At 40.1% G+C, this 24952-nt stretch overlaps 1 protein-coding gene and 2 pseudogenes across 1 annotated transcript; 1 reads left to right on the forward strand and 2 right to left on the reverse strand.

The window, feature by feature from the left end:
- Positions 1–3632, forward strand: part of LOC113110618 (protein O-GlcNAcase-like) — a 4049-nt pseudogene extending 417 nt beyond the window's left edge.
- Positions 3633–4484: 852 nt separating this feature from the next.
- LOC113111305 (soluble calcium-activated nucleotidase 1-like) lies at positions 4485–8993 on the reverse strand (annotated as a pseudogene).
- Positions 8994–10887: 1894 nt separating this feature from the next.
- Positions 10888–24564, reverse strand: afmid (arylformamidase). Its single transcript, XM_026275930.1, has 11 exons — positions 24520–24564; positions 23243–23333; positions 14478–14582; positions 14299–14347; positions 13180–13265; positions 13021–13093; positions 12847–12944; positions 12598–12676; positions 12244–12379; positions 12024–12128; positions 10888–11437 (listed from the first exon to the last, which is right to left on the reverse strand). Exons 1-11 carry the CDS (start codon positions 24547–24549, stop codon positions 11408–11410), a joined length of 882 nt encoding a protein of 293 aa, XP_026131715.1. The 5' UTR covers positions 24550–24564; the 3' UTR covers positions 10888–11407.
- Between the last annotated feature and the right edge of the window lie 388 nt (positions 24565–24952).

Consider the following 24952-nt stretch of genomic DNA (forward strand, 5'->3'; position numbering starts at 1 on the left):
TAGAGGAGGTGTCCGCTGTCCTGAGGAGACCGCCGGTCATCTGGGACAACATCCACGCTAACGACTACGACCCGCAGAGAATGTTCCTGGGACCCTTCAAGAACCGGCCCACCGAGCTCATCCCTAAACTCAGAGGCGTCCTCACCAACCCCAACTGTGAATTTGAGCTTAACTTCGTGGCTGTTCACACGCTGGCCACCTGGTGCAGCTCCGGACACAGAGACGTCTCTATGGGTAAAGATCGCTTCTGTTCACACCGCATCGTTTGCATCATTTATTAATGTCTGTGATGTCATCGCTGCACAGATGGAGACGATCAGGGCTCGGACTACAACCCCATGAGGCTTTGCGGCTGGCGCTCTCTGATTGGCTGGTTGAGTTTGGCAGAGCTGATCAACCTGATGGTAAATACATTTTTAAAAGGCCGTCAAAACATTTCATTACTTTATATTGATAAATATGTCAAATATCAATTTCAGTTTAACTTCTCATTTAAATACACTGAAATACTAAAATAAATAAATAAACAAAAAATGAAAACTACATAGACATTTTTTTAAAACCTACTAAAAAATTACTAAAATAAAAAAACAGAAAATATTAATAATATGAACAAAAGAATAATTAAGATTATATACACAGCTCATATTTCACCCTTAATTCAAAGAAAAATGTATGTTTTTCTTATAAAAAGCCTATTTTAGGATTTTTAGATTTTATGCAAATTAAGCATTGTAAGAAATTCTCATTACTATAAAGGAAACTAATTATTTTTTTCAATATATTTTATTTAAAAAAATCTGATACTGTGATTTGCTGAATTAAAAAAAACATTGAATCAGTGTTATTTAATATCATTCATATAGTTTTTGTTATTGTTTTGAATTATATTAATAAAAAATCAGTTTTCATTAAATTTCAGTTAATTCTTTTTGTGTTTTATTATTATTAATTATTCTTTTATCTAGTTTTTAATTATTCGAGTACTTCAAATGACACGTAAATGACAAATATAGTAAGTTAAAGTTCTAGTTTTATTCTATTGAACGTTTTTATGGTTTTAGATAATAGATAAGACCCCTGTAGAATCAAAAACACCTGCTTAATTGGCATTAATAGTAATGTTGGAATCCCAATCACTCGTGATTATCCCAGCGGTGTGTCCCTGTGTTCAGGTGCAGGAGCGGGCCGCTCTAAACGCCAGGCGTCTGACGAGGAGCCGATGCAGACGGAGGGATACGCTCCAGGACCCGGAGACAACCCTCTGTACACCGCTGAGCCGCTGACGCTGGACGACCTGACGCTGCTGTCCGAGCTCTTCTATCTGCCGTACGAACACGGAGCCACGGCCGTCCTCATGCTGCAGGAGCTGCACTGGCTGCGCAGAGAGGATTCAGAGCGGGTCAGGATCACTGCATGCACTGTGAGTTGTTCTGGATATAATGTGTTGATGTACCTGTACCTGTGGGCTGGATCTCCGCAGGATAAGGAGGAATGGCGGCGGAGAGCGGAGAAGTTTGACCGATATGTGCAGCGCTGTGGTGCGGATGTTCAACAGACTGTCCAACGTTCCCAACCGGATCGTCCTGTACGACCTCTACAACTACATCTGTGACATCAAGAGCGGCGTCACCATGGCCAAAGCCTTCGTCAAGACCCTGGGTGAGAGACTCGAGCCGCCCGTCCTCAGAGATCACCCTCATGATAACACAAGCCCTCGTGTGTTTGTGTTGCAGGAGGTCAGACGCCTCACCCCGCCCTCGCTCTGACCGATGACCCCGAGCCCTGGGGCTTCAGAGGAGGCCTGTCCGGAGAGCTCCAGGTCCTCACCTCATATATTATATATGAGTATTATTGTCTTAGCTGTGTGGGTGTTAGCAAGGTGCTTCTGTTTGTGTTGATGTTCAGCGGATGCTGCCGTCTCACGGGATCCGTGACCTGTTCCGCAGTCCTCCGTCCACACGCGTGTACACCATACGACCCTGCACCCCTAGAGACCAGGTGACACGCTCTTAAAGAGACAGTACACCTCTAAACCAGCAGCTACTCGCCTTCCTCTCTTTAACATGTTCCTTTTCTGTGGTGATGATTGTTGTCCAGCCGGAGGTGCAGAAGATCTTTAAGGAGATGCAGATCGAGACGCAGCAGAAGGTTGGAGCTGGTTGGTGACCGGTGAGAGGAATACACTAGTTAGTTTAGTTAAGTTAGTCACCGAGCAGTTAATGCAAACTGGTTTCTGTGTCTGCGTCAGGCTGGTGGAGGGGTCACGTCACGCCGTCGCAGAACTGCAGTCTGATCCTCGACGACGCGGCTGGAGTTTGTGGTTATGCCTTCGCCCTCAGCGATGCCAAGACAGCCATGACTAAAGCTCAGGTACAGAAACAAACTCAATGTTAAAAACCTCAGAAATGTCTTGATCTGACCCTTTGTGTTCCCTCCAGTATCCAGAGACGATGCTGCAGGATTTCCCATCAGTCATGGCCGTTCAGATCCACTCCAGAGTTCCTGATCACAGCACGGCCCAAACGGCTGATTGAACAGATGCTGTCAGCGCTGAGAGACAGCGGTGAGTTTAACAACACTCTCCGCCAATCAGAGCGCTGCGCTGACATCAGCAGCGTTACATTACTCACCAGTCTCACCGCATTCTCAACAGTTGATCGTAGAACTGCACGATTAATCGCTAAAAGATCACGATCTAGATTTAGACATATAATTTCTAAATGACAACGATTCACACGTGTCTGAAAAAACTGAGAGAGAGAGCAGTTACCGTGTTTAGGTTAAAAACAGCTTCACAAGTATTATTTCTGTTTTATTGTCTTTAATGTCACCACAGAAATACTGGGATGAAAGTTTATAAACACTGTGTTCAAAATAGAGCAATTCACCTTTTTAAAGAAACTGGCTTATATTGTCTCACCACTAAGATGGCGACAAATTACCGTTTAAAAATATTTATTGACTCGTTCATTCAAGAGATTTGTTTCAAAAACGCTGATTCATCCAGTAATGAAGCAAGTATTAATGAGTGAGTCATTGAATCATTCACTCATCGATATAAAAAATGGGTTATTATATTTTAAATAATAATTGTAAAATTGTAAATAGACTGCAGTAATTCATATATTTTTCTCACTTTATTTTGTTTAGTTTAGAATCGTGATCTCTATTTGTTACACACACACAAAAAAATTAATTCTCAAGTTGTTCATTTTTTGTTTACAGGGTCTAAAGGAGTTTTCAGTGAGTTCAGATCCAACGACCGACGAATGTTCGACTTCCTGAAGACGCTGGATGTGTTTCAGGTGCTGAAAGTCGACGGGCTTCCGACCAACCTGATCATCATGGGAACTAAACTCTGACAATCTGATGCTTGATAACTCATTCTGTGATTTAAATACATGACTTAGTCCTTACTTTAGTGTAAAATCTGTTTAAAACACAAAACATAAATTAACTCAGGCACAAAAAATAAAAAAAAGTCTTGAAAATTAATAATAAATCTTTATTTGCATATTCATTTTAAATGTATTTTAATTCAATCACATAAATCGAAGGAATATTAAACATATCCAGTGTAGTTTATACACTAAAAAACATGAAAATCAAATAAAAATAACATAATAAAGTATGTTTTGAGGTGTTGTAGTTTTTAAAATAAAGGCAATTTTTTTTAAACAATTACTGGAATTATTCTCATTAGTGCATTTCTCAAACACATTTATTCATTATGCAGGTTTTTTCAGAATTGTGTTTATTCAGACGCAGAACAGTGTCAGATACACTGTTTTCTTACATACAGAAAAATAATATTGTTTTAGGTTTTAAACCTGCAGAAACCCTGACATGTTCGATTAGAGGTTTCCTCTATTATTGCATCTGTTTCCCGTTGCTTCAGTCCCCTGAGCGTTTCTCTGCGTCTCGTCCCACATCGAGGACGTACGTCTGCATACTAGAGCTGAGAAAATAGACCAACGGATTCGCGAATCGAGAAATGAGTCGATTCTGAGATTATTGCGAGTCCTTTCTCGAGTCGATTCTGAGAGTAGTTTTGAACAGTAGATGGCGCTGCAAGCTTCAGAAACAAAAACATAAAAGCAATTTGAGCTGAGGTGAAATTAGGAGAGTAGAGCGCCATCTGCTGTTAAAACTAAGCTCAGAAGCAATTCTGCATCGATTTGTGACCCTGAACCACAAAACCAGTCATAAGGGTCTGAAGAAAATGATCTCTTCAGTGATGTCTGGTTTGTTCAGAGGACAATATTTGTCTGAGATACAAACTATTAGAAATCTGGAATCTGAGGGAGCACAAAAATCTAAATATTGAGAAAATCATTCTTTAAAGTTGTTCAAATTAAGTTCTTAGCAATGCATATTACTAATCAAACATGGAGTTTTGATATATTTACAGTAGGAAGTTTACTAAATATCATCATGAAACATGATCTTTGCTTAATATCCTAATGATTTTTGGCATAAAAGAGAAATGTATAATTGTGCTTTTGTGCTCCAGGGTCACATTTATCGTCGCAGCTCTCCTGCACACAGCACACGTCTCTGAAAATCTACTGGCTGCCGTTTCTTTGCTAATGAGTGACGGATGCCTGCTGTTGAGGTCTGTCTAGATGAACTCTAGTCCTTCATATTTGAGGTCTCCGATCTTGGTGTCAGGCAGCAGGATTCGTCCGTCCAGCGTGAAGGCCGTGATGTACGTGGCGGTTCGGCCCCGCGTCCTCCTCTGATTTGAGCGCCAGTATGATCTGGTCGTCTGTGTCTGGGATGAATCTGAAGGAGGAGAAGCCGAGCGTGGGTTTGAGCGTCCCGATGCGTGAGGCTGAGATCTCACTGAAGTCCGGCGAGCAGCTCAGGATCAGGTTTGTGCCTCGGCGCTCGTCTGCCGCTTCCTCGTAGCGTTCGGAGCTCGCCTCGGCGCGGGAGGAAGAACCAGCGCTGGAGACGCTCGCTCCACACGGCCGACTCGTGGATCAGATAACCTGAGACAGACACAGATAATGTTGAACAACTTTAAAGATGATTTTCTCAATATTTAGATTTTTTTTTGGCTCCATCAGATTCCAGATTTTAAAATAGTTGTGTCTCAGACAAATATTGTCCTCCGAACAAACCACACATCCAATGGAGAGATCATTTATTAAGTAAGTGTAAGTCGGCCGCTGGATGTGATCATGATCAGGTGTGTGTGTGTGTGTGTGTGTGTGTGTGTGACTCACCTGGTGGTTTGATGTCTGCTGCTTTCTTGAGAGCGTTATACCGCGGTACCCAGTTCTCGTTGCTCCACGTCACCAATGAAAACCGACCACCTTCACCCACTCGGGGTTATTATTGACGAACTCTCCGGTGATGGTCGTCCACTCTTTCCCGAGACCACCGACATACAGACGCTCGTCCTTCACCGCCAGCCACTCCGCCTTAAAACCTGCCGCCACAGGTCAGAGGTCACAGAAATAGATAAACAAAGGGTCAAAATGTGGTACTTTTGAGCATGTAGTAAAACAAAATTAGCAAATTTGATGCATTTCTTTATTAAAACAGGAAGTTGGATGAGACATATTAAAAAATACAGTACAAGGATGATTACGTTTGTTTGTTTTTAAGAGAATGCGCCTCCGGTCTACATAAATGTGTTTGTTCACTCAATCATTCGTGATCCAGCCTCATCTACAGATGCTTCTTTGTATATCACGAATCGTCTTTACTAACAATGTGTTAATTAGCGAGTTTCACGAAGAATGCGGCTGAAGTAAAACAGTCTCTCAGAGAGCAGCTGGGAAGCGAGGGGCGGAGTCAGCAGAGCTCATTAACATTTAAAGGAACATGCACTGAAACGGGGTCACTGGGAACACCGCTGTTTTGACGGGGTAAAAAGGGTGTTGTTTTACACCACCATTTAGACTTTTTATTAAGACCCTAACAAATCATATTAACTTGTGGATGATAGGCATCTGATGGCTCCTTTAAGAAACGAAACACACAAGCCGTATTTACCTTTCGACACGGAGCCGTCTCCGTCCGGCAGGATGACCCAAGGCACGGCGCGGTTGCCCTCTATCCGGTACACCACACCCGTACGGTCGTCTACGCTGAACAGGTGCCCGTTAAACGCCACCAGCTCGGACAGCTCCATCCCGCGGCCCTTCTCCGACAGATGACTCTCCAGAACCACCGTCTCCGGATCCCACTCCACGGACACACTGTCCCCCGCTGTCGGACACCAGCAGGTGTCCTCGTTTCAGGAAGCTGAACCACGTGTTGTCCTTCTGGCTGCGTGAGTTCGTGTCCAGGTCTGCTATGACTCCGATCCGGTACCGGATCCCGCCGGCCGTGTGTTCCGGTGGACTGAGCGGATACGTGTCGTTATAACGCGAGTCCAGAGATTCAGCCGCGGTCAACACACCTGACTACAGACGGACAAAATAAACAATTCCATTATTGAGCGAAACTACAGATACTGCTGGTCAAATACAGTATATCGCCAAAAGTATTGGCACCCCCTTCTAATGAATCTCCACGAGTACAAATCTTAACGTTTAAGCATATAATGATATTCTAGGATATATTACAATATTTTTACAGCAACATTTTGGATAAGAGCCTGTTTTTATTCTAACAATGCCTCTGTGTCTAAAGGTCAAAAGTAAATGATTGGTTGAGTCCGTGTGGAAGAACTTGATTGGTCTGCTGTGACTTTAAATGCAGATCTTGAGACAAAAACTCATTAGCAAACAGCAATGATTTGTATATATATATAAATACAGTCATTTTAGAGACTCCCGAAACTGTTGGAAAAGAAATAATGTTCCATCTTTGTTGCCACAGTTTTGGAAGTTCTACAGAAGGGGGTACCAATACTTTTGTCCATATAGTGTAAGTACAAGTCACTGGTGTTTGCTAATGAGTTTTTGGCTCAAGGTCTGCATTTAAAGTCACAGCAGACCATTCAAGATCTTTAACACTGACTAAATCACATTTTAGAGAATATAAGGCAAGCCCCCACTGGCTTTCAAAGCTGCTACACAGTAATGACTTTCTACTTAAAGGACATTGATAGAAATGTAGTGCAGTGAAAAGGAAGCTTGTCTTCCAAATGTAGAGAAGTTAAAGTCACAAGTTTCCCGACAAGATATTGTATTTAAGTGTAAAACTCAAGTGGTCTACCTCTGCGCCTGACACGTCTCGGCTGGTTCTCCACGAGCGCTGACTCCTAACTTTGCTGTCAGTGGAGCTGGATGAGGATTGGTGCAGGTACATGAGGATGGCCAAAGCCAGGACGGTCACCACCGTGATGGCTCTCCATCGGAAGCGGAAACGTGGGTCGGAGATGGAGCTGGTGATGGAGGAGAACATGGAGACACCACGAATGGAAACCCGCATGGAGTGCATTGGGTCACCGCTCTCTGCTGACATGGAAAGGAGAAGAATCAAGAAGATGATGTGAATAAAACATCTCTTGGACTTTTTGATTTCAAATAAACGGCCAAACAATGCATGCACGTCCATGAAATAATGACAATCAGGTGCACAGCCAATCCTTTCTGACTTTCCCCCATGCAGCAAAGCATTGAGCATCTCCCAGACGTGCACAAAACAACAACATCCCATCCGTCCCGAGAGAGCTCAGTGCTAAACACGGCTGTTTATCAACCTGCCTTCATTAACACGTTCATTAAGAAATCACAGGCCACTCGGCTCCTCATCACAGCAACAAACCCTCATTAACACTTACTTCCACCCAAAGCCACTATTTTCACTAGCAGTGTCAGATCGTTCGGACAGCATTGTGTGTAAACTACTCAGTATTCATTAAATTCAATAATTAAGCGTCCTAAACAATTAGAATTAATTCACATTAGAAATTCTGTCATCCTTTAACCCTTTAGTAACACATACCTGCTACATTATATTATACCAGATCAGATACTAATACTCTATTTGATTAATTTATTTAGTAATAATAATAATATCTTATGCATATCTCATATTAAGATTTTTTTTAAATAAAGAAATGCAATTACATACATTTAAATTGTATATTTTCTCTCTCATGATTTAATAAACAAATGTGTAGAAAACAGGAAACGCTGAATCATTCTTAAGATAGAAACACATCTGAAAGACACCACACACAAATTCATGTCAAAATAACCTTCATAAAATATGATTTTAAAATAGTACACAAAACAGATAAAATGCATATTAAATTATTATGCCAAACATAATTTATAAAAATTAAAAAATTAAAAACCAAAGTATTTTCACTGCTTGTGTCAAACTTTTTGAGTACGATAAAAAACAAAAAACATTTAAACGCTAAAATAAATACAAAATAATTAGTAATTCATTCAATTCTCAAAAAATAAAATAAAATATATATATTTTTTTAACAATTCATGAAATAAACATTTAAAACAAAACAGATATAATTTATTCTCAGTTTTTAACCAACACTTATGCAAATCAAAAGTTACTTAAAACTATAACAACAAAAACACAGAACAGTTTTTATATTACTAGACCACAAACTTCTGGACCACATTAAAGAAAAAATACATACTCAAGAGTGTATTATTTCACAACTTAATTTAGCTTCCTAAAAAACAGCAATGAGTTCACATTAGGTCCGTGTTCATCACAGACATTCAACTAAACGTGTCCTTCTCAATATAATAAATGTGAATAACACAGACCTTTCTTCCTGGCCCTCATGTGTGGTGTTTGTCTCCTTCATTCAGAGCGAGTGTGTGTGTGTGTGTGTGTGTTTTATCATCAGTTTCTATCATCTGTCATCATCTTCTGAGATCACGGAGCCACACCACAATGACGAGGCACATACTGAACCCTCACTAACCTCCAGACATTAACTCTTCATAACAACACATTATTCTCCGAAGCCGTAACACCCTCGGAAATGTGAAAGCAGACATTAGGGGTTTATTAGCGTTCAAGACCAACCTGCAGATTAAAGACTAATAATGAACTCTTACGACTGTTTCTGTGTGTTTCTCTCTCTCTTGAAGAAGAAGAAAAGCTTATTTGTTTAGTAAATGATTGCAAACGAGACTGAACATGCAGATCTCGTTCTTTCTGATCCATTCAAATAAGAGACTGGGAAGAAACATACTAGTAAAACTATAATATTCGGATAATACTGCTTTATATACTCTATTATACTCAGTATCAGTAGCTGTTAATATTTCTTATGAACAAACAAATGAACTATATTAGTGTAGCAATTATTTATTTAATTATTCTAGTATAATCAGAATTATATACTGATATATTAATTTATTAACAATTTAGTTTATAAAACATTTTATTAACAAAACATTTATATGCATGTATGTTATTTGTGTTATAATATTTTTTTTCATTTAAAATTAAATTTTACATATAATAGTATTAATATTAGTATAATTATATGATTATTATGTATTATATATGTGTGTGTGTACTTTATTATTAATATATATAATACATATAGTTCATATATATGCTATAGAATTTTTATTTGAAATATATTCATGTTTTTTCATTATTAAACAAATCATTAAATGTAGTTATATTTCTGTCTATTAATTAAACTTGCTAACTGATGATTATTTCATATTGCTGTAATGTTTGATCACGCTCTTAGTGAAAGTTATCATAAAGCGTTGCTAACAAATTCCTTTGGGACTGTAAATCTCGCAACTCCTGATGCATGTGTTCATACTATTAATAATAAGTTAATAACTATTAACTTAAACTGCGAGTCAGCGTCAACATGTGCTACTGTTTGTGACTCGGAGCATCTCTGTGTTAATGCCGCAGTGGGAGAGAGTTCAAACAAAGCCGCTTTAAAACCACCATCATCATCATCATCATCATCATGCAAGTTTAACCATGTTTAACAGCCGGAAGTGTCCCGGTCTGCGCATGCGCGGAAACTCTTTATTTACACGATTTCACTCACAAACACAGAGCATAATCTCATCACAAATATCTATTATAGAGGATTTTATCCTTCTTAATATTTGTCCCTTCTCGATGTATTATTATTAATACATAAATACAGAGCTTTACGATATGAACCTCGAATCAATACGACTTTTACACAGTTATAAACGAAAACTTATGAGCGTTTAGACCATTGTACTTTTTTTTTTTTGCTATTAGTGAGTTAGCCGATTATGTATATTGATTTTCATGGAAAATTTCATTTTAATAACAAACACTTAAACTGAAGTAACTCTGAATAACCGGATTTAACCCTTTATGCGGCTGAAGACGAAACGCTCTGAATTTCCAGAATGTTCTTCAAATTAAATCATATACTTACTGTATTTCACAGTCAGATTTGGAAATTTAATCTCGGTGTGTAAAGGCTGTGTTTCATCGCCGCTCCATCCCGGTTCTGGCACCGTTTCCTCAGTCGTTCTGACCGAAACGAACCGCCGGCTGCCAACACACCGGTAACGCGACGCCTTTTGAATATTAATTACGCAACGCTACGTCCATTTCACTGATTGGCTGAAAGTTGACGTCGGGCAGCGAGCTCTAAGTTAGCCGGCCAATCAAAGAATCACAGTGCGACTTCGGTATTAAATATTAATTAGGTTACGCAACTCGAAATCTCGCCAAGAAGAAACTGCACGGCAGCGTAACCTAATTAATATTCATGAGCTATTTAAGTAATTTTGGATGCAGTGCGTCATAATATAATCCTAAAATGTTTCTAAGAAGAGTACAATGAGTACAAAAGTGGGTTTGTCTTGAGTAAATGTCTTGAATAATATCGGACCTCCAATACAGAGACCGTGTTGTTTTTATAAACAATATCTCCATTCTCTGACTGTGACATGAACAACCAACATTAATCACAACGAATGGGTTCATTTTTGTCTTTTCAGCATTTTATTAAACTGGAAACACTTCAAAACACACACAAACACCATATTCATACACAGTTTCCTTGCTTAAAATGTGAATAGCAGTGGTTTTCGATTTGACTAGCAAACAATAACAAACCAAACATGTCTGACCAGGGAAGGACGGGTTAAACCGGGTCGTCCAGAAGAGAAATCTGTGCCCATTCAATAAAACCTACAACAAATAGATCCGTGCAACTTAATGCAAAGCGAGAGTTGTTTCCAGTGCCATCAATCAAAACAAATCATTTAAATGTTAAATATTTGTATTATTTATTTATGAGCAACAACTGATTCATGGCACATCTGAGAGCCACTTTCATTTAAAACACATTTAAATAACGATTTAGACCCATTTACAATCATTTTCTCCCAGCAGAAACTCTCAATTATAATGTAAAACAGGTAATACTGGCGTCTGATTGGACAAAGAGTGAGGTCTCATTGAGCGCAGTGCATTCTGGGTAATCGGACGATCATCAACTCTTCCCCATCATCTTCAGTAGGAGCTTTAGAAGATATGAAACGATGATTAGAAACATTTATTAGGCAGCACGATTCATCAAAATAAACCTGAAATTACAATACAGCTTAGTGCAAACTGCACATTTTAATTTACAAAAGCTGCAATTTAATTAAATAAATACATGCACTGCGTTGTGTTCATTTACACGCCAACGGCTCATAATCAGCTCATTTTTCCAAACTTGTCATATATTGTCAAATATTGTTTTGTTTATTTCTATTTATTTATTATTAGTATTAATAATAATAATGTATAGTTGCATATTTAAATACTAAATGCGCTATTATAAATGCATAGTTAAATATTATTATTATTATTATTATCATTATTAAGTAATGATAATATACTGTTATTAATAATAATAATAATAATAACAATTTATTATGCACATGTTTCTAATAATGCACATGTGCAGCCCTTCAAACAAGCACAGCAAATCAAAAGCTTTAAAAAAAAATGCATTTTGAAACACAATCCCAATTTATCAGTAAATCAATAAAGCAAGTAAGTACGTAAAATTAGGCATTTGTTATTTGCTCAGTCATGCAGGCCTCACATGACCCGCTGACCTTTGTAAGATGGTAATCTTCATCGACGAGTTGCTCTATAATGTTGAAGTGATCCGTGTTGGGAACGTCTTCATAGGAGACTTTAAGACCGGCAGATTGCAAAGCCTAGAACACAACACAAACAACATCAGCCTCGACGAAATATAAAACTAAAATAACAGAATATAGTGTCTGATGATGTGGATAATGTCATGATTTCTGTGGAACATTCCACACTTACTTTGAAATATTCCTCCGACTGCTTGCGAAACTCGGGCGAGTCGTTCTGCGCGACCGCGACGATGATGTCACAGGAAGCGGACGAGCGCTTGAGCTGTGGCAGGAAGTGACTAGGGCTGTTCCTCAACGCCACTTCCCTGAAACACAAACTCACACTGTATCACTGAGCTCCCTAATTTAGTTTAAACAACCCATAGCAGCATGTTTAACACACAAGACTGTGGACCAATGAGATTCCACGGTGGGCGGAGCTTCACTGCATGATGTCACTGCAGCTGGTTAGAACACGTTTTCTGATCTTTAAGAATAAAAGCAGCATCTTTTCAAAGAGTTTGCATTAAGACGAGGCTCTCACTCGGTCATCTTCAGCGGCTCGTTCACGTAGGTGGACAGAATGGGCTGCAGGTCGTAAACGCCGCTGACGAGAAACGCACCTAGGAACGTTTAAAAGAGAATAAATCAACATATTCACACTTAACGAGGGCTAAATATATAGAAAGATGTATGAACAAATCTTGATTGAGTCAGAATAACTACATTAATTCTATAATTTCACATGTCAGGCTTTACGGGGTTAATTCTAAGAGTTTTAATGGAGATATACCTTTGATTTGAGGTGATATGTTGTACTGTGTCCAGTCGGTGGACAGAACCATCGCTGCCAGATGAGCTCCAGCCGAATGTCCACACAGATAAAGACCACTGCAGAACCACAGAGAGACAGCATGAACACACAGGTATCCCATCAGCCACCTCACCTGAGACAGACACACCTCACCTGATGTGTGAGTACTGCTGGATGACGGACACCAGGCTCCTGCGCACCTGTGACACCATCAGATCCATGTCCCCTAAACACACCGACATCAATACACACACACACACACACACACTCGCAGGGACTGACATTACCCATCATCCTCTCTGAGAGCCGTACCTTCAGGAGCGATGCTGTAACCCACGGCGACCACGACCACACCCCTCTGGACCAATGGCACGGCTAGAAACCCCGACTCGTTCTTACTGTAACCATATAGAGGTCTCATTACAGAGTATCCATTTCATTTATTTGTTCATTTTCTGCCTTCATTCTAGTAATTTTATTAATTATTTTTATTTATTTAAAAATTTTATTTCCCTTTCACTTTTAGTTATTTTATGTGGTACTTTAAATTAAACTAAACAAAATGAGAAAAGAACGTTTATTAGTCATTTCAGTTTTAGTCGTTTATTTTTGTCCATACATTTTTGTATGTATTTTTGCATTCATTCTAGGTGTTTTTTTTAGTCTATATAGATTTTAGTTTTAGTTATTTTAGTACTTTGAGTGAAAATGAGAAATATTGAAATGTTGCAAGCTGAAATAAAAATAGATTGTTTTATTTCATTGTATTTTTTTTTAATTTGCAGTTAAAAATCTATTTAATTTTAAGCTTACTAGTTATTTAATTTCTGGTATATTTTGTTGTATGTTTTCCTCTTCTTTTTTAATGTCTATATAATTTAATATAATATAATATATTTAATATATTTTAATATAATATTTAACATTTTTATAATTTTAAATTTAAATTGGTTGAAGCAAAAATTAGCTTAGGTTTTATTTAGGTTATAAATAATTTATTTTAGTTTTAAGAAAAATACGTTTTTTTTCTTTTCATTTTAGTTTATTCATTACTTATTATTTGTCATTTTTGTTGTTTTATGTATGTCTATATAGTTTTTTATTTAATTTTTATCCTATTCATTATTCTATTAACTATCATATATATGTTACAGCTGTAAGTTAGATTAAAGAAAAGCTTTACAGTGTTTAATAAGCCTTATGAACAAGCACAGCAAACGTGAGCATTAAATAAATAAATAGCGTTTTAATTCACGATCTCAGCTCTGGTTCTCTAGGCTTTGTGCTGATTATTATATTACACAACAATCATCAGCTGTAGCTTGAGAAGCACATGAGATCACAAGCTCTGCGGTCTCTGACACTGATATTTGATTTGGAAATCAGATGGAAATGTCCCTGGAAACAGAAATGAGCAGAAACGGATCAGACCTGAGGAACTGCCAGTATCCTCCATGAAAGTAGATGAGCAGCGGCACGTCTGAAACACATCACACGGACGGTCAGCAGTGGCCATAGACTTCATTATCTTTAAATATAGATTTACGTTCAGAATAGAATTGACTCTCTTGACGTTTGTTGGACTCTCTGTAATCAGTTCTGCTGCGCACCTGGACTAGAGCTGCTGGGAACATAAACGTCCAGCTTCTCTCCGTCTCTATCACCGTACGGGACGTCCAGCAGAGTCTGAGTGATGGACCGGGCTTTCTCTGTGCCTGTACACACACACACACACACACACACACACACACACACACACACATGTAACAGGTACAGAAAGTGTTTTGTTAAAACATATGTATTGATTGTTATAATTCTCACAAAATTGTTTTTCACACGAACCTGATATGATTGCCTAAGTGTGTTGAGTACGCTTCCCCTTTATTGCTGTGATGTCATCATGAGCCTACATAATTTCCTGTTATGTCCCCTCCTCTTCCTCTTGGCATTGTAATTGCATGGAAGAGGTGGGTTATTTTTGGCTCCTGCTAATCTTTATTAATCTTTATTTTAATTGTTGCTTTTATTTCTATATCTTCACTGCAAATTATGTGTATTATGTTATTTTACTTACCTGTGTGGTTATTTTTGTCATTGTGCCCAATTTAAGTTATATTTGTGTCTTTGACCTAATATGTGGAGATGAAAAGCACATGGTAATTGAATCTACGTCACATTTGTTTTATAGAGCAAGATAAGGGTGATTGTACTCAGAGGCTGTTTTTATTTGTTTTACATCAGGTATGTTTTCTCTGTATTCTCTTTTCCTCTTGGCATTGTAATTGCATGGAAGAGAGCAAGATAAGGGTGATTGTACTCAGAGGCTGTTTTTATTTGTTTTACATCAGATCTCAGAGTAAAACCCAGCGAAACCGCCGCCTGTTGTCCCGTGTCTGCTTTCACAACGCAGAGAAAAATGATTTTAAAACTGGTGTCGTGAGCCACCGGTTACACGTGGTGCTGTGACCCTTCGGATTTCGCATGATTGGCTGATTACCGATCGCCGGAGTTGCTGCTTCAACAGACTGCGGTGTGCCATGAAAGATCGCTGGATGTGAGAGTGTTTCGCCGTTCGCGGAGGCCGCAGCTCAGTTCATCTCGTCCGATCCCGTCATCAGGGTTCTATCTTCTGTTGCTCATATCACAGACGGTAAAGGTTGAACGGTTGCCTTTTTATGAAGTATGATGAAAAACTGTTTTGAATTTTATTAATGACGATCGCCGTAAGCGCTTTGACGTGTTGAACTTTGTTTGTTTTTTTGTTTTTTTGCACTGCTGCACGCTCATCACTGAAGTGATATTTTTGTGATCACATTTTATTTTATTTTATTTCTCCTCGTGCAACGCTGTACTGAACTGTTCTTTGCGTTGCTGCAAGCTGAAGGACAGTGTTTTTATGATCGTCATCACATAATTTTTTTTTTTCATCCCTGAAACTAACATTGGACTGTTTTGAGAGAGTCTAAATGAGTATTTCTGCAAACTACGCTTATCTGCATATTAGTTGAGTGATTTCAGTGTTTGTTTTTGTCCTTTTTTTTTTTTTTTTTGAAACTGTTATTGCATTTTTTTTTTTTTTTTCTATTAGAACTGAGTCATGTTTGAGGACACTGTCAGTCAGGATCATTTTAGCCCTGTACAAAGACCTAGTGCCATGCTACCAGTAGGCAGGGGGAGTGGGGCTGTACTTAATCGTCCTGACAATATGTATGGAGTTTCACCTCAATGTTTTGGGAGAGGGAGGACATTCTTTACTGCAGATATTGACCATGTACATGCATCTGATTCAGCTATTGGTACCTCAGGGAGCCCGGCTGCTTGCTCTACCCCTTTTGCACGCCCTAACGCTGATCGTGCAGTTACCTCTGAGTCTTTGGGGAGTATTATTTCTGATTTGGCACAGAAAATTGGTGAAAGCATTTCAGCCAGTCTCAACTTAACGCAACAGCCCAGCCCAGTGCAATCTAAGTCGAATGTACAGCATTCAGGTGAATGTTTTGATGCTTCTAATTTGAAAGTCATTGTCCAACATGATGTTGCGCCTCCACCGTTCTTTAGAGGTGATCAAAGTGATTCATTTACTGTACATGAATGGGAAGATTTGATGTACAGTTATTTGAACAGAAAGAAATGCACTGATGAAACTGCCTCTGATCTCATTTTGAGCAGGTTAGCTGGAAAAGCGAGAGATGTAGTCAAAGTGTCCTTGCGCAGCTTCCCTGGGCCGACTGCTGAAGTGCTCCCCACCACCGTGTTCGATATACTGAAGCGCAATTTCAGTGAGTTGATGTATTCAAATATGCCTATGTCTGACTTTTATAACACCCTGCCTAGGGCGGATGAGAGCCCGATGGACTACTGGATACGGCTCAATAAGGCGATTGATGTGGCTGATGAGTGTTTGCGTAGACGGAACAAGTGTGTTGAGGACCCTGCTACTGAAGCTGTTATGATGTTTATCTCACACTGTCCAGATCCTGGCCTTGCTTTGTCTTTTCAGTTCAAGCCAGCTGAACAGTGGAGTGCTGCTGAAGTTCAAGAGCGACTGGATAGTCATCGCAGGACTCTGAAGAGAGCTTTTGCTAGAACTTCACGCTCGTTGCCTGTATCTGCTTGCCATCAGAACACTGTAACTGTCTGTGACGATTCTGTGTCAAGTTCTCCCAAACAGCCTGAACTCTCAAGCCAGATACCAAGTTTAACTGGTCAGTTGAACCCCAACGCTGCTCCTTTTACTCCTGATGCTAGTATGCAGCAGTTGGTTGGCATGATGGACAAAGTTTTATCTCTCTGCACTGCTTCACTGTCCTCGTCCATCCCAAACTGTCCTGTCAGAACTTCGGACCCCAAGCCCAGTCTGAGCTCAGCATGTAGAGTATGTCAATCTAAAGACCACAGTACACATACTCATTGTATGCGTCAGAGGCTTTGTCGTAACTGCTTCAAACCTGGACACTTTAAGAGCAATTGTCCTAGGACGACAGGCCTTGAGCTGCCGCCTTCAGCCATTCAGTTAAACTAAATAGCCCATGTGCGGAGGGGGATAACATGGGCAGTGGCGTATTTCCCCCAAAAGATGAGTCAGACCCACATGAGATTTTTGTAAATAGTTGCAAATTGTTGCCACCCGACAAAACAGTGCTGTATGTGGGATCTCAGAAAATTGATGGAGCTAGTGAACTCTTTTATGCCCCTGTGACTGTCGGTGGCCAGTCCGTGCTGAACGGTATGCTAGATTCTGGCAGCATGGCTTGCACACTGAGTGTGGAAAGTGAATCCAAGTTGCGTGCCGATGGAGTTCTCCCTCAACCCTCAGTGATTCCTGGTAATGTGGTCCTGGTGGGCTGTGGTGGTCTGACTACTCAGCCTAAGTGCACATATGACCTGGAAATCGAAGTCTACGGGTTCAAGTTTATCGTACCAACCTTAGTAGTGCCTGGACAGAAGGATGAGTTCATTATTGGCAGTAATGTAATCAAATCTGTGCTCCGGAAGATGAAAGCCGAAAAGAGATACTGGGAACTGATTTCCTGCCAAAACAGCAACCCTGAGTGTGAAGAATTTCTTGAGCTCTTGAGCGGTGTTTCTCGTTGGTCTGGTCCCCAACAGCCCGCTAAGCTCGGCACAGTTAGACTTCCTCAGGCCGTTACCTTGCTTCCCAGGTGTGAGCACCTTGTCTGGGGAAAACTACCTGCTAACACTAATGTCTCCCCAGGAAGCTCCGTCATCGTCGAGCCCACTACGTCACGTTCAGCGCCACGTCATGTTCTTGTTGGACGTGTGGTGACTCCTATGTGGGGTGATCGATGGGTGCCGATGAAGATCTTAAATCCCACCGAGTCTCCAATAACTCTTCGACGTAATGCTAAGCTGGCTGATGTGTCTCCTTGTTTGGCAGTGGAGGATGTTACAGTTTCACAAGATGTGTGCAGACCTCAAGTTCCTGATACAGCTTTCCCCAAGTCTATTCCAACTGTTGATCCTGTGCAGTTACTGCAGGAGTATGGTTTGGAAGGCATTGATATCGAAGGGTGTGAGGTCCTCCAGTCATGGAAGGAGGAGTTGACGAGTCTTATCGTGTCCTATCGTGATGTTTTCTCCAGAGACAGACTCGATTGTGGAGAGGTGAAAGACTTTGTACACCGAATTCATCTGAGCGATGAGCGTCCGTTTCGTCTGCCATATCGCCGAACCCCTCCTGCCCACTACCAGAAGTTGAGAGAGGTACTTTCTGAAATGGAAGAGAAAGGCATCATTAGCAAATCCGTCAGCGAGTATGCATCTCCTTTGGTAATGGTATGGAAGAAGGATGGATCTCTCAGAGTCTGTACGGACTTTCGCTGGCTTAATGCAAAGACCATTAAGGATGCTCATCCTTTGCCTCATCAGGCAGACTGCCTGGCTGCTCTAGGAGGCAATCTTTTCTTCAGCTCTGTTGATTTGACGTCAGGATTTTACAACGTCCCGCTCCATGTTTCTGATCGTCATTACACCGCATTTACAACACCAATGGGCTTGTACGAATACAACCGTCTTCCCCAAGGCCTGTGTAACAGCCCAGCATCATTTATGCGCATGATGCTCAGTGTGTTTGGAGATCTAAATTTTTCCAGCCTTCTTTGCTATCTAGATGATTTGCTGGTTTTCGCCCGCTCTGAAGGGGAGGCTTTGAAACGCTTGGAAGTAGTGTTTTCACGGTTGAGAGCTAGTAATTTGAAGTTGGCTCCGAAAAAGTGTCGCTTTCTCAGGCGCTCCATCAAATTTCTGGGCCATGTGATCAGCGGATCTGGAGTTTCCGTGGACGAAGACAAAGTAGCAGTCATTTCAGCCTTTCAAAAGAATGACCTGATGAAGGAAGATAATGTCACACCTTCGCCTAAGAAACTAAGATCATTTCTGGGCATGGTTCTATACTACCAGAGCTTCATCCCTGGCTGTACACGTGTCGCAAAGCCATTGTTCAATTTGACGGCCGGTCAAAAACGTTTGATGAAAGGCACAAATAGCCGTAATCGATCTGGCACTTATCGGGAGTTGTCTCCCCAGGACTGGACTCCTGATTGTGATGTCGCCTTTGAAGAGTTAAAGAGAGCCCTTGTCGAGAGCGTGGTCCTGGCACACCCTGATTTTGAGCGTCCATTTATTCTTTGCACTGATGCATCGTTGGACGGCTTAGGGGCAGTACTTTCTCAAGTTCCCAGTGGTGAGGACAAAGCACGTCCCATAGCCTTCGCCAGCAAGTCTTTGAGCCGCAGCCAAGCCAATTACCCTGCTCACAGACTAGAATTCTTGGCCCTCAAGTGGGCAGTGTGCGACAAGTTCAGTCACTGGCTAAGAGGTCATGAGTTTACTGTGTGGACGGACAATAATCCGCTCACGTACATCTTGACAAAACCTAAATTGGATGCTTGTGAGCAGCGCTGGGTTTCAAAACTTGCCCCGTACAACTTTAAAATCAAGTACGTTCCTGGACGATTGAATGTTGTGGCGGATGCGCTCAGTCGTGACCCATTCGTCAACCCAGTGAGCCAGCGACTTCTGTCCGAGCCTTACTCTGAACTACTGAAGTATGTACACAGTGTGGGAGATGATTCTGTGCAGAGGACATTCCATCTCACGTGCCAGCCACAGACACTTGAAACTGAACTCAATCTAAGCTCTGAGATAAACTTTTCCATGACTTCTGAGGATGTTTCATCAATCTTGTCTGTCTGTGATGATTGGGATTCAGGAGCTGCATCCAGAGCAACATCCGTGGGTGGTCATTTGACTTCTTTGATTCCCGACTGTCAAGACGTCATCCATGCCTTTTCATTGTCTGAACTGCAGTGTCAGCAGCACAAAGATGCAGTTATTTCGAGGGTGGCTTTCTATGTCAGCAGGAAGCGCAGGCCTACCAGGCGTGAGCGTGCGAATGAGGATTTGCTAGTTTTGAGGATTTTGAGGCAGTGGGAAAAACTCTGTTTGCTTCATGGCATCCTGTATAGAGCTGTCAAAGATCCACTCTCTAAGCATAAAAAGTTTCAATTCGTCCTGCCTGCCTCTATGAAACAGCAAGCACTCTCTGGTGTTCATGATCTGGCCGGTCACCAAGGTCAGCCTCGTACCCTGTCTTTAGCCCGCCAGAGGTTCTATTGGCCTGGGATGGAACGTGATGTGCGTGATTATGTCAAGACTTGTGCCCGTTGTGTCCTGAGTAAAACTCCGGAGCCAGCAGCAAGAGCGCCTTTGGAGAGCATCAAGACCACTGCCCCATTGGAGCTCGTCTGTATTGATTTCTGGTCTGCTGAAGATAGGCGCAATAAATCTGTGGATGTCTTGGTAATTACAGATCATTTCACCAAGTTAGCTCATGCTTTTCCTTGCCGAAACCAATGTGCTAAAAGTGTTGCTAAGAAACTCTGGGATGGCTTCTTTTGTATCTATGGATTTCCCCAGCGGATCCATTCGGACCAGGGAGCTAATTTTGAGAGTGAGCTGATAGCAGAGCTTCTTGATATTGCCGGCGTTGACAAGTCACGGACTTCACCGTACCACCCAATGGGGAATGGTGGGACTGAAAGGTTCAACAGAACATTAGGGAACATGCTGAGATCGCTTCCACCCAGATCCAAGCAAAAGTGGCCACAGTTGGTACAAACGATGACATTCATGTATAACTGCACTGCCCATGAAACAACTGGGTTTGCCCCTTTTTACCTGATGTTCGGGAGGGTGCCGAGATTGCCTGTTGACCTTATGTTTCAAAGCGTGCTTCGTGATGAGTTGATCTGTGATTACAATGACTATGTTCAATCTCTTGTCAGTGATCTACAGTCTGCTATGGCGCTGGCTCAAAAGAACTCTACTGCTGAACAAAAACATCAGTCTGATCAGTACAATAAGAGAGTCAAAGGATTGCCCCTGTCAGTTGGTGATCATGTTCTCGTTGCCAACAGAGGTTGTAGAGGTAAACGGAAGCTTGCCGACAAATGGGAGCCCACCATGTATTCCGTTGTTGACTCCAAACCTTCACTGCACATTTACAAGATCCGTGACAAATCTGGTCATGAGAAAGTGGTACATCGGAATCTATTGTTGCCAGTTAACTTTCTTCCTTTGCCTTCAACTGAGGTTTCTGTTGGTGAAAGTGCTAGTGGTGGTCCTTGTTCCACACCTTCTCAATCTGAATGTGATGTGGTTGAGTCTACCTTACCTGTCACTGATGATTTGTCACATGCTGAGTCCATGTCTGTCATTTCTCACATTGCTGTTTGCGACCCTGATCGTACTGCTTCTTGGGTCTCATCCCATTCTTCTCAAACTGTCTCTGAAGCACAGAATGAGTTTTCTGTTGACCTTGACACTGTATCTGGTGCCTTTTCTACTGTTCCTGTTCCTGACAGTTCACGTGATCCTTTGGTTGACCATGACTCTGACGATCGTTACACTACCAGGTTTGGTAGAGTACTTAGACCTGTTCGTAGGCTGATTGAGTCAATGATTCAACTCGAAACCTTACTTGGTGTGGAGTCTGTATCTCCTGTTATTCATGCATAGGGTTGTGTATAGTATTACACGATCTCTGGTAATACATCTCAACCAAAGTGTAATCTTCTCTATTGTGTATATTAATCCTGTTTATGTACTTGGTATGAGTTTTTCAAAGTGTAATGGGCACTTTGTGTATGCCTGCAAAATGTGTAGAAGTTTGGCCAACTTTCTCCATATTTGTATCCCTTGTTTGGGTAACTTTCTAGGTGGAGTCTTCACTGTCTTTTAAAGTGTAGACCATGTAATTCAAGTGACCAATGTTTTATTTGTTATACTCTTAAGAATTTTGTGTGAATTCTGGGGGGTGAGTGTAACAGGTACAGAAAGTGTTTTGTTAAAACCTATGTATTGATTGTTATAATTCTCACAAAATTGTTTTTCACACGAACCTGATATGATTGCCTAAGTGTGTTGAGTACGCTTCCCCTTTATTGCTGTGATGTCATCATGAGCCTACATAATTTCCTGTTATGTCCCCTCCTCTTCCTCTTGGCATTGTAATTGCATGGAAGAGGTGGGTTATTTTTGGCTCCTGCTAATCTTTATTAATCTTTATTTTAATTGTTGCTTTTATTTCTATATCTTCACTGCAAATTATGTGTATTATGTTATTTTACTTACCTGTGTGGTTATTTTTGTCATTGTGCCCAATTTAAGTTATATTTGTGTCTTTGACCTAATATGTGGAGATGAAAAGCACATGGTAATTGAATCTACGTCACATTTGTTTTATAGAGCAAGATAAGGGTGATTGTACTCAGAGGCTGTTTTTATTTGTTTTACATCAGGTATGTTTTCTCTGTATTCTCTTTTCCTCTTGGCATTGTAATTGCATGGAAGAGAGCAAGATAAGGGTGATTGTACTCAGAGGCTGTTTTTATTTGTTTTACATCAGATCTCAGAGTAAAACCCAGCGAAACCGCCGCCTGTTGTCCCGTGTCTGCTTTCACAACGCAGAGAAAAATGATTTTAAAACTGGTGTCGTGAGCCACCGGTTACACACACACACTTCTGATATCAGTGTCACTGCACAAGCTCATGCAAACACAACAGAGCATCAACACAATCCCACTGAGGACTCACAGACTGAGGTCACATGACCAAAGATTATTTATAATCTATCTGTGTCTTAAAAGCAGTGTATCTGGATGAAGATGAGCTATTTCACGTCGTTTCATCAGCACACACACACACACACACACACACACACACACACACACACACACACACACACACACACACACACACACACAGAGAGAGAGAGAGAGAGAGAGAGAGACACACGCACGCTCACACACACACGCTCATACACACACACACACACACACACACACACACACACCTGCTTTGAGAGCGGCCACATGGGCTCTGATCACGTCATCGGCGGACATCCTGTGTGACCAGCGGCTGGGAGAAAACTGATGCTCCAGCTCCTGTTCAAAACAACACGGTCTCACATTTACCCAGAAGCCCTCAGTGCACAGATAAACACACACACAGCGGCACCTGCTGGAGAGACACTGTCCTCACAGCACACTCACACACGAGGAATAACACGCCACACACACTCTTCCTGCAGCACAGGGATTATCCAGATGCGTTCAATATTAGGATGATTTATTATTTTGCCCATTTCCAGTGTGACAAAAGAACCTCAAGTAATATCAGCTGTGATTTCCAACATCTCTTCTGTTTTTTTTTTATTTTTACTTTTTATTGAACTAGCTAAAGTTAGGGTTTTTACAGAATGTAAAATAATCATATTTATTTATATTTATTTATACTTAAATTTCAAAATAAAACATTAAACATTTAAATATATTAATATATTTTACACATGCATTCATATATTAATTAATAAATTAATATATTAAAATAAAATCTAAATTAATATATATGATTAATATATTGTACATAATGTTGTTAATTAAAAATAGAAATAAAACAAAACATGCATAGCAGTGAAATCATATCCAGGGTTAATGATATGAAAAAATAATGATAATTAAAAAATAACAAATATAATAGCTGATTTTTAATATAATATCATTTTTAATAAAAAAATTTTTATTTCAGCTAGTTGCCAAAGCAATATTTCTCTTTCTCACATTTTTTATTTTAAGTAATGAAATTAAAAAACTAAATAAACTAAAATGTCATCAATAAATAAAAACATATAGCCATAAAAAACATATAAAAATGACAACAAAAAAAACACAACAGAATGAATAAAAATGTTACTTAACTGTAGACAAAAATATTAAACGCTTATCATATAAAAACAATGTTTCAAATATATCTTCTTGCATACTGTTTGACATACTAATAATAATATTTACTGCACTTTATAAGAAGAATATACTCACACTCAGTTAATAGTAAGCTAGTTTTCAAGTTCTGAGTATAGCATGTAAATAGTTTTTAGGTAACAAATATAAAACATTTTACTCATTCGGATGCAGTACAGGTACATATATGCTTTTTAATTATTAATAATACATAAACAATATATATTTCAAATATACAAAAGTTTAGCAGTTCTGAACACATTCCATAATCGAAAATGACTGGTTCAAACTCTGGTGTTGTGTGTTTGATCAGTAATCATTAATGACTCACATCTTTGTTCATGTTCCTCCAGTCGCTCATGATGATGTGTTCTGCTGGACTTTGAAACAGCACGAGTGTTATTGACACTTATCACACTTCCGCTTTTGAGTAGCGGAAGATTCGAACAGTCGATCTGACGTCATCAGAGAAGAAATGCCATTCCAGAACAGAAGCAAATGTTCTTTTAAGATTAAATGCGTTTACTCCACTGGTAAAACTAGCTAGATATCATTAACAAGCTTTGTTTAGTCTGGAAACTGGTTTACAACGACAATAGATCGATCTTTTTTGATAAATGGTTTAATAAAATCATACATTTGTTGCTGATCTATTCAACTCTAATGGTGATTTGTTTTATTATGAATCCTTTATGAGTATCCATCAATGTTAAAGAATTCTTATTTGGATTAATATGTCTGATGAAAGCTTCCCTTACTCATGA

The sequence above is a fragment of the Carassius auratus genome, chromosome 11 (genome assembly GCF_003368295.1).
Source record: "Carassius auratus strain Wakin chromosome 11, ASM336829v1, whole genome shotgun sequence".
NCBI classification, from domain to species: Eukaryota; Metazoa; Chordata; class Actinopteri; order Cypriniformes; family Cyprinidae; genus Carassius; species Carassius auratus.